Source organism: Lipotes vexillifer, unplaced genomic scaffold (assembly GCF_000442215.2).
Source record: "Lipotes vexillifer unplaced genomic scaffold, Lipotes_vexillifer_v1.1 scaffold621, whole genome shotgun sequence".
In the NCBI taxonomy this organism is placed as follows: Eukaryota; Metazoa; Chordata; class Mammalia; order Artiodactyla; family Lipotidae; genus Lipotes; species Lipotes vexillifer.
The window spans coordinates 1,943,485-1,954,385 of NW_006792411.1; the positions used below are offsets into that span (position 1 = coordinate 1,943,485).

The 10,901-nt window shown below is 54.2% G+C and overlaps 1 protein-coding gene across 1 annotated transcript in view; it reads left to right on the forward strand.

Annotated features, from left to right (window-relative positions):
- ERGIC1 (endoplasmic reticulum-golgi intermediate compartment 1) overlaps positions 1–10,901 on the forward strand; it is a 111,604-nt gene that overhangs the window by 78,665 nt on the left and 22,038 nt on the right. Inside the window, exon 7 of the mRNA XM_007465559.1 lies at positions 9,681–9,785. Within this exon, the coding sequence (XP_007465621.1) occupies positions 9,681–9,785 (105 nt within the window). The remainder of the gene's footprint in view (positions 1–9,680; positions 9,786–10,901) is intronic.

Below are 10,901 nucleotides of genomic sequence, written 5' to 3' on the forward strand. Positions count from 1 at the left end.
AGAGGGCCGCCATCCAGGCACCTGGCAGTCCCTGCTGAGAATCCGGGGGGGTGGGTTTCAGGCTCCCTGAGGTTTGGAGCCCCAGCTGGCTGGCTCAGGAAGGACCTACTTCTCTCCCCAACACACAAGGAGTGGGTGGTGAGAAGACGGTAGAATTGGCAGCCCTGAGTCCGAGTGTGCGTCCTAGCCCTACCCCCTCTTGGCCAGGCAGTGCCCCCCAGGTCACTAGACCTGTCTTAACCTCAGTTTTCACACCTTTAGGCCGAGGATGTGATGATATAATAATATGATACCTTCTACTTTACAAAGTGTATGTGATGATTAAATGAGCTATTACACATTCATTCGTTCAGAACACTTTTATGGAGCACCTGCTGTGTTCCAGGGTGGGTTCCTGGCTCTGGGCAATACCTGGACTAGGTGGGCGGCGTTCTTGCACTGACGGGGCTTCTGTTCTAGTGGAGCGAGGCAGACAGTGTGCAAGGTGAAAAGCATTTCAGTGGGTGGTAAGTGCTGTGATGAGGAGTGAAGCAGGGGAGGAGTGAGAGTGGATGGGTTTGAAAGTACCTGGTCAGCTCCAAAGGACCATTCAGGTGTTGCTGTTGTTTTGTCACTAAAACCAGGAACTTCAGATCCTAAGTTAAAGGTGTGAGCGCGGTGCATCTGGGAGAGCTGGGGAATCCCGGCAGCAGCCAGCACTCTTCTCGGCTCTTTTTTCTATAAGATTTATTTATTTATTTTTGTGTGCCGGGTCTTAATTGCAGCGCACGGCATCTTCATTGCCACACACAGGGTCTTTGCTGTGGCATGTGGGATCTTTAGTTGCTGCATGCAGGCTCTTAGTTGTGGCATGCCAGATCCAGTTCCCTAACCAGGGGTCGAACCCAGGCCCCCTGCGTTGGAAGCACCGAGTCTTAACCACTGGACCAACGGGGAAGTCCCTTCTCGGCTCTTTTTATGTGTTATCACAGTGGGGCCTCTCAACAACCCTGTGAGGTGGTACCATTTTACAGATGAGGAACCTGAGACCCAGAGAGGTTAAGTATCTCAGCCAAGGTTGCACAGCTATCCCCATGTCCCACAACTCCCCTTCCCCATCCCAGCCAGGCTGAGCCACTGGCTTCTGCCTGCCCTCCCGTAGCCTCTGCTCAGATGCGCTTCCTCTAATCCCTGCCATCTCAGTCAGAGGTTGCAAACTCACTGGCCACACACAACCCCAAAACCAGTTACATTTGCCCCATACAGTATTCAGATCCGTCAGAGCCAATATCAAAAGACCGGGAGTCCAGATTTCTGGCTTTTAAAAGTCAGAGGCTCTAGCCGCACTGGGCCCGAGTTTCACTGGAAACAAGGATCTGGAGCTAATGACCCCTTTAGACAGTGAGCCGTCCTTCCTGAAGTCCCTGCTGGGGCCTGGCCCAGTTGCTTGGGACCCCTGGACCTGTCTCTCTGTGTCCACGTGGTCTCCCCATGTGGTTTTCTTCCATGACAGCTCAGGGCTCCTTAAGTGCTAAAGCAGAGACTATCACTTCTGCCAAACTTTATGGCTTGACAGGAATTAGGTGCTGGCCCGGGTTCCATGGGGGAGCAGGGGACCACCCAAGGGTGCGGGTGCTGGGAGGTGTGGTTCATGGGGACTCTCTTTGCTGATTAGCTACCACACGGGGTCTTTGCTGTGCCCCGTGATTAGGATTTATGGTGCTTGTGATGGGAGCCATTTGAAGGTTTTAAGCAGGGATGCAGTGCAGTCGGATTTATGCTTTATAACTGCACTATCCAATACAGTAGCCACCAGCTCCGTTTAAGTTGATTAAAATTAAGTAAAATTCAGGCCCCCAGTCTCACTAGCCACACTGCAGGCGCTCCATAGCCACGTGTGGCTAGTGGCTACCGTGTTAGCACAGATAAGAAACATTTCCATCATCAGGGAGAGTTCTCCTGGACAGCAAACCTTTAGAAAGATCACTCTGTCGTCTGTTTGGGGAGAGACTGGACAGGACCAAGAGCAGAGGTCACAGACAGTGCTTGTGGCAGTGGCATTGGAGAGAGGGGTCCAGATGAGGGAGTGGAGTCAACAGGACTTACTGATCACTGGGTTGTGGGTGGTGAGGGCAAGAGTGGAATCAGAGAAACCTCTTCGGTTTTTGTCTTGACAGCCAGGCAGTCCCATTTTCTAAGTATGGAAGCTTGGGAAAGCATGGATTCTGTGCGAGGCGGGGCTGGGACTCGGTCCTTCAGTTTTGGACACGTTTCATTCAGGGTTCCCATTAGAGATGTGAAATTGGAGGTTGAGGGGGTGCTTGTGGAGGGCAGGAGAGAGCTCTGGGCTGGAGATGTAAATGTAGGAGTCATGGGCAAACAGATGACGTGGGCCTTCATAGGTCTACATCAGTGCTATTCGAAGTGGGGCCCTCAGATTGCAGCAACATGGATGGACCTAGATGATTGTTATGCTAAGTGAAGTAAGGCAGACAGAGAAAGACCAATACCATACGGTGTCACTTATATGTGGAATCTAAAATATGGCACAAACTTATCTACAAAACAGAAACAGGCTCACAGGCATAGAGAGCAAACTTGTGGTAATCAAGGGGGAGGGAGAGTGGGGAAGGGATGGATTGGGAGTTTGGGGTTAGCAGACGCAAACTATGATATATAGAATGGATAAACAACAAGGTCCTACTGTATAGCACGGGGAACTAACTGTATTCAATATCTGTGATAAACCATAATGGGAAAGAATATTTTTAAAAGAATGTATATATGTGTATAACTGAGTCACTTTGCTGTACAGCAGAGACGAACACAACATTGTAAATCCATTCTACTTCAGTAAAAACAAACAAACAAAGTGAGGCCCCCAAACCAGCAGTATCAGCATCACCTGGAACCTGTTAAGAATGCAGATTCCGGGCTTCCCTGGTGGCGCAGTGGTTGAGAGTCCGCCTGCCGATGCAGGGGACGCGGGTTCGTGCCCCGGTCCGGGAAGATCCCACGTGCCGCGGAGCGGCTGGGCCCGTGAGCCATGACCGCTGAGCCTGCGCGTCCGGAGCCTGTGCTCCGCGACGGGAGAGGCCGCAACAGTGAGAGGCCCGTGTACCGCAAAAAAAGAAGAATGCAGATGCTCAGGCCCCCTGCGCGTCCGAGCCTGTGCTCCGCGACGGGAGAGGCCGCAACAGTGAGAGGCCCGTGTACCGCAAAAAAAGAAGAATGCAGATGCTCAGGCCCCACTTTGGATCTACTGAATCTGTGTTATAACAAGCCCCGCAGGGGATCCTGATGCCACTCATGTTTGAGGATCGTTGGTCTAAGCTAGATTACCTAGGGAGAGGTGTAGAACGTTCTAAACCTGGGGTCCACAGATGCCCCAGGGAATGCAGATCAAATTCAAAGAGTCTGTGAACCTGGATGGGGAAAAAAATGACATGTGTATTTTTACGAAGCTCTAAGTCCAATTTAGCGTTCTCTTCTATGATGAATGTAGGCAATGGACCATAGTAGCATTAGCAGCACCCTTGACCTTGTCACCAATAGAAATTGCCGATATGTATATCGCATTAAAATTGTCACAGATCATTCTGAGATGCTGTTTACATTCATTGCTGTTTTGAAATTACAGTAATTTGTTGATCCGCGACCTGGTCTTATTATTTGCTGCATTAATAAAGAGGCATGTGCAAATGTTTGATCTATTTTAATTACTGTTTAAAACATCGTTTCTTTCCTCTGTGATCCTATGTGTTTTATGCATTCGAAACTTTTAAGGCATTTACAACGTAGGTGTCGGCAGACTGGCAACGGGTCCACGGCACCAAAAATGTAAGAACCTAAGGTCTTGATAAGGATGCAGTCTGAGGACCGATTTCTGGTGCATGCCGGTGTTTAGAAGTGGGGAGGAAAGGTAGAAGGAGCAGCCAGATAGGTAGGAGGAAACCAGGGCTGAGTGGGCCCCAGAATCTGGAAGAGAACATGAATCAAAGAGGAGGGCTGGTGCTGCAAGGATGGGGTGGACCACTGACCCATGTGCTGCAGGGAAAGCCCACGTGGGAGAGAAAGGGGCCACTGCACAGCCAAGCCCTTGGGATGCCGGCTGCAGTGGAGGGCACGCCTTGGAGACGAGGGAAGGCCAGTGTGGGCACAGTGCAGGGAGGTGGGCGAATTGTTGGTGGGCCAGGCTCTCACTCTGCCTCTGATGCCCTCTCTCTGCCCCCATCTATGTGCCTGGAGAGCTGCTGCTCACCCACAGGTCTCGCTGACATGGGTGCCTGAGTGGGAGCCCTCCCTCCCCTGCCCCTGCCCCTGCCCCTCCCATCATTATCCTTATGTTGATCTTGTCCATATCACATTCTGACTTCCTTTGACCATTGCCCCCCGCCCCCCGCCCCCGGCCCATTCACTCATACATCCTGCTCTTGAGTGTCTGCTGTGTGCCTGGCTCCACACTTGGTACTGGGGTGCAGTGCCCAGAGAAGCAACTGATGTCCCTGCCCTTAGTGGCACTTACAGTCTATTACGGGGTGACAGGTGAACACTCAAACAAGCCAATATATAATTTGATGAGGCAGCCAGGAAGAGAATGAAGGGGGTATTATGGTGGGGAATTAAGGAGGACACCCACTGAGATAGGGTCATAAGGGAAGGCCTGTCTTCGGGGTTGAAGGATGGTTGAAGATGAACAGACACATGCATGCCTCCCTATTGGGGGGGCCTCCCCTAGGAGGGTATGATCACCTGGGTTAAACAGATATAAACACCTCAGACGGTGAACAGGAGGGACCACGTTTACTCAGCACCGAGTATGGGGTGGGCACAGGAGACACAGGACAACCACCCAGGAGATGGCCCAGTGCCACACTCTCCTCAGCTTGGCAAACATGCCTCAGGCTGTGGGTGGCTTCCCTTAGACAGGCTCCAGTGAGGCCCCCCGCTGGCTCTGGCTGAACCGGAGCTTGCTGTTTGGGGTCAGACAGACCTATGGTTGAGAATCCTGGCTACAGTGCTCACTGGTTGAATGACTGGGCAGTTTAGCCTCTCTCAGCCTCGGTTTCCTCATCTGTAAAATGGGATAATGATACTGTGCTCACAGGTTGTAAGTTGTGAACAGATTAAAATCTGTAAAGCACATATAGCAGTAGGGATGGGACAAGTCTCGGTGCCCTTCCCCGGCTGGCCTTATCTCCTGTCAGTGGGGTGTCTGTGATCTCATCATCTGGCACCTGCCGTCACTTGGCTGCAAGTGTGCTCATGAAATGTGCATGGATAACGTCCAAGAAGTGGGTCTTCTCTGGTCAGGGGACAGCTGAGATTCTAGAAAAGGGTCACACCAGCCCTCACCTTTTGGCTGCGGCCGCCTATTGGGCTCTCACCCGACCCTTTACCAGTATTAACTCATTTAGTCCTTGTAACAGTCCTAAGGAAACAGGCACAGGGGATTAAGTGACCTGCTAAAGGGCCGGGAGCTAGGATTTGAACCCAGGCTGCCTGGCACCAGGGCCCCTGCTCTGTCTCCTGCACCCCTGCTTGTTGCTGCTTCTGGCCAGCATCTCGGGCACAGCTCAGGCCAGCCTCTGCCCCCCACCCTTGGAAGGTTAAGAGTTTGTGCCTTCCTGGAGCTCTCAGTCAAGGGGTGCTCAGATAAGAAAGCCAGCCGTGGGCTTCCCTGGTGGCGCAGTTGTTGAGAGTCTGCCTGCCGATGCAGGGGAAACGGGTTCGTGCCCCGGTCCGGGAAGATCCCACAGGCCGCAGAGCGGCTGTGCCCGTGAGCCATGGCCGCTGAGCCTGCGCGTCCGGAGACTGTGCTCCTCAACGGGAGAGGCCACAACAGTGAGAGGCCCGCGTACCGCAAAAAAAATAAAAAATAAAAAAAATTAAAAAATAAAAAAAAGAAAGCCAGCCGTGATGACAGGTGAGGTCAGCAGCTGGCCCCCGCCCCTATATCTCCCAGCATCAGGCTCACACTTGCCCTGTGGCCCCCTTATCCATCCATCAGGAAGTCAGCCAGCAGCCAGATGTCAGAGTTCACATGTTTCAAGCTGCACCAGCAGCCCCCAGCAGCCCGGAGTCCTTGCTCAATCACCCAGCCCCCCTGGAGGAGGACAGGATGGGCCAGGGTTTGGGGCCTGGCTCCATCTGTATGTTTTTAAAACCCGTCAGAGACAATGACGTAGGTTCCTAAGTCACAGCTCTAAAAGCGTCGTCTTTGCTTTCTTCAGCCCAGCGTGTGCTGGCGTGAGTCAGCCACCTGTGATGGATTCCGTGCCGAGGGGGTGTGGGTCACTGAGTCACAGCCTCAAGGGGCAGCAGCGGGTGGCAGATGTGCGGGCGCCAGCCTCCTTGACTCACCTAACTCTGGGAGCGTGAGGCCCAGACTCCAAACCCAGTGCTGAACTCCGCCCACGGCCCTGTCCATGGGAGGCCCCATGTCACTGCATAGAAAAACTCTGAAGGATGCACACCGGATGCTATTTTTTTCTTACTTCTGGGGGTGGTAGGCAATGGGGACTTTAGTTCTGACTTTATCACATGGATTTGTGTGTGTGTGTGTGTGTGTGTGTGTGTGTGTGTGTGTGTGTGTGGTATGCGGGCTCTCACTGTTGTGGTCTCTTCCATTGCGGAGCACAGGCTCCAGACGCGCAGGCTCAGCGGCCATGGCTCACGGGCCCAGCCGCTCCGCGGCATGTGGGATCCTCCCGGACCGGGGCACGAACCCGTGTCCCCTGCATCAGCAGGCGGACTCTCAACCACTGCGCCACCAGGGAAGCCCTATCACATGGATTTTTAATAGTGAAAATATATCCAGGTATTATTTATATAAGTAAAAATGAAGTTTAAAGTACTTTTAGAATATAGTAGGGTTTTCCCCACAGCCTGCCCACGTACATGCTTGTTCCCTCTTCTGGGAGGGTTCTTGTCTCTTGGCTCAAACATGTTCATCCTGTAAACCCAACCCAATAACACCTGCCATCGGCTTTGTATTCACCTCATTTAATCCTCCCATAACCTTTTTTGGTTATTGTCCCCATTTTCTTGATGGGGAAACTGAGGCACAGGGTGGTTAATGACCTTGCCCAAGGTCCCACAGCTAGGAAGAGAGGACGGACTGGAGCCCGCATGTGGCCCTCACCTGCTACTCTACCACGGGTAATTGGGCCCCTGAAGCGGGCAGCGCTATCCCTCCAGGGAGATCTTGCCGGGCTGTTGTTTCTGTTCACCCCATCCAGACCCACCAGGTTGCCCCCTCTTCCAAGCAGCCCATGACACGCTTGACTGTGAGCTCACTGAGCCTGGGCCATGCCCTGTTAGCCTGGTACCTCTCACGTCAGTCCAAAGCTTAGGCCCTAGTGAAGACATTAATATTCCTGCAGGAAACCCACAACTTTGTGTTTGAGACAGGCGTGCTTACAAAGTAAGCGGATGCTAAGCCGTAAACCTTATTCCTTCCTCTAGTGCAGCTCGTTAAACTTTTGTTGAGCTGGAATAAAATAAACTCTGAGTTTTTCAGTGTGGTGTTTGGGGCCTTTGCTAAACAGCCCCATCTCCCTCTTAATGCCTCTTTGTTTCCTGCTGTGGCCACTCCCCCAGGCCTCTCTTTTATTCGGGGTTCAGTAATACCAAACTCTTCCAGTTTCTTACACATGCCCACCAACTGGGCAGTTTCTGATCTCCATACTTGTTCATGCCGTTCCCTCTGCCCAAATGCCTTTCCCCTTATTCCTGAGTGATGCAGACTCATCTTCAGAGCCTTAGCACAGGGTGTTCTTTCCCCTGAGAACACCCACAGCTGCGTTGGGGGCCCTCCCCCATGGCTCCCACAGTCTTTGCATCCCTCTGGTCCAGGGTAGGTCATGCAGTCTCATTTTCTGTTCCAAGTCTGTGTCACAGCAGTCCAGGGGCTCATCCAAGGCCAGGCTTTCGTCTGGATCATTTCCCAAGCTTTGCACCTCCTGAAAGGCTGGCTCCACGTGGCCATCGGCCCAGGGCCGCTGAGGTCAATGGCCGTGGGTTGTTTTTTTTTTTTTTAATTTATTTATTTTATTTATTTTTGGCTGCGTTGGGTCTTCGTTGTGGTGCGCGGGCTTCTCACTGCGGTGACTTCTCTTGCTGTGGAGCACGGGCTCTAGGCGCGCAGGCTTCAGTAGTTGTGGCACACGGGCTCAGTAGTTGTGGCTCGCAGGCTGTAGAGTGCAGGCTCAGTAGTTGTGGCACAGGGGCTTAGTTGCTCCGCGGCATGTGGGATCTTCCCGGAGCAGGGCTCAAACCCGTGTCCCCTGCGTTGGCAGGAGGATTCTTAACCACTGCGCCACCAGGGAAGTCTGATGGCCGCGGTTTTGACAGGTGACCGTAGCAAGTTTCTTCACTGCTCTGAGCCTCAGTTTCCTTTTCTGTAAAATGGGAATTACCAGGTGTCAAAGCCAAAAGTGCTGTTTTAAGGATTAATGTCATTTACTCATTCTTTAATTCATCCCATACATATTTATTAAGCACCTGCTCTGTGCCAGAGCCTGGGGAATGCAGCATCAGATCAGACAAAAACCCTGCCAGCATGGAGCTTATATTCTCGTGGGAGGACACAGATGAGAACAAGATGAGGATAAGATGGCGGGTGATGCTGAGTGCTTTAGCGACGTAAGGGGCTTGGGGGATGTGGGGGTCAGTGGGGCCCCAGAGCAGAGGCCTGAGGGAGAGCCATGTGGAAAAGGGTTCCAGGAAGGGGCCGCAGGCACAAAGGCCCGAGGACCACACTGGCACTGTTTGCCGGCGCAGCAGGAGGCCGGCGTGGCCAGAGGGAGTGTGGACAAGAGGACGTGAGGATGTGGCTTCAACTCAAGAGAAGGGAAGCCTTGGAGGGTCCTGGGCAGAGGGGTGACGGGATCAAACATTGGGTTCAAAAGGCCCCCTCTGGCTACTGTTGGGGAAAGGCCTGGGGACCCCAAGGGCAGAAGCCCAGAGCCCAGTGGGGAGGCTGCCGCCTTGTCTGGTCTGGGGAGGCAGTGGAGGCTTGAGGGCTCAGATTCTGGGCGTCTCGAGGGTGGAGGCGACAGCATTTCCTGATGGGTGGGACGTCAGTGTGAGAGAAAGACGGGGCCAGGATGACACCAAGGGTTGGTCTGAGCAGCTGGGAGGAGAGAGGCCCCCGGAGACTCCGTGGAGGCCTCATCAGCGCCGTTCACTGAGTAGGCATTCATTCAGTAACTCTCACTGGCTGTGCTCTGCACAGCCTTGAGACCCAGGGAGGAAAGTGGGCTGCTGTGGTCTCGCCTTCAAGGAACCCCCAGTCTAGGGTGATGGGGCAGATTTGGGTGGGTGATGGTGTTGATCTGGAGTTCAAGGAAGCTTCGTTAGTCTGCAGGCCTAAAGGTCATTCCCCGACCCCCCGGGGGGGAAACAGCCAGGAAGTTGATGGTGGGCAGCTGCCTTTTCGAGCTGTGGTCTTGTGCCAGGCACCCAGCTGGGTCCTTCACATGCACCCTCCCACCCACAGCCCCAGCAGTCCTCTCGGGTAGCCAGTGTTGTCACCCCCTTTCCACAGATGAGGAACCAGAGGCTCCTGCAAAGTTCCACTGCCGGGAAGTGGCCAAGCTGGGATCCAAATCCAGATCTGCCTGACCCCAGAGTGAAGCCCTGCACCCCACCCTCTGGGGCCGCCGACCCAACTCCTAAACTTTCCATCTCTCCCCCAGGTCCCGGGCAACTTCCACGTGTCCACACACAGTGCCACAGCCCAGCCACAGAACCCGGACATGACCCATGTCATCCACAAGCTCTCCTTTGGGGACACGCTGCAGGTGAGAGGGGCACAGATGGGGTGGCTGGAGGTGGGCGTCCAGGGGCTGCATCACCAGAGCCTTCTGTCCTCCCTGGACATAGAGAGATGCCCTCCAGAGGGGTCATGCCCTTCGAGCCTCTGCTCCATCAAACAACCCCTCTGCCTTACTTCTGAGCATACGGCTGTCGTGTCATCAACGTTGCACTCAACTTGGAACCTCGGCTTGAGACCGGGGCCTGGGGGAGGGGACTGGCTTTCATGAGCAAGTACTAAGTGCTCGTGCTTTCCCTGTGCCAGGGCAGCCTCATGAGGCAGGAGGCGGCACCGCATGTTACAGACCTGGAGCTGGGCCCAGAGAAGCCATTTGTCCAGGGCCCCCCAACAGCCGTCTGCCTCGAGTCCAGTGCCCTGTCCGCTGTAATGTCAGCGCCCATGTCCCTTGAATAGGCGTGAAGGAAGTGTCCTGAGACTCCTTGTTGTGATTTTGATGGAGAGGGCCACGTCCAGTAGGCCCGGCCCGACAGTTTCCTCCCCATGGCAGCAGACGCTGACCGCCTGATCTCTCCCGGCTGGGGGCAGGGCAGCTGTGATGTTCCATATCTCCTCCACCCCCAGCAGCACAGTGCTGAAGGGGAATTCTGCCACACCCTGCGTGACAGAGAGAATCGAGACTCAGAAGGGGAAGTAACCGCTCCAGCTGTGGTGCTGGCATCGCGACCCGGCTCCTGACCCCAAGCCTGGCTTGATGAGAATCCTGTTCCCTGGTTGAGGTTGCTGGGTGGGTGCCCTCCAGGCACGGTGAGCTGTGCACGGGGCCCTCGCAGGCCCACGGGCACACGCATACACACTGTTCCGATACCGTGTGCACACACGTCTGCTCAGACTCACACACACAATCATGAGACACACACCGAAAAGTGTGCCCTGTCATACGTGTGCTCATACATGCTCCCTAAGACCACCCACTGGACACACACACACACACACACACACACACACACACACCATCCAGAGATACACACAGACCCACCCGGCTGGGACATCTCACATACAGACCCAGAGGCACACACATGCCTGCACTGCTCCACCCCCCCCCCCCCCCCCCCCCCCCCCCCCACACGCCCCTCCGCACCCG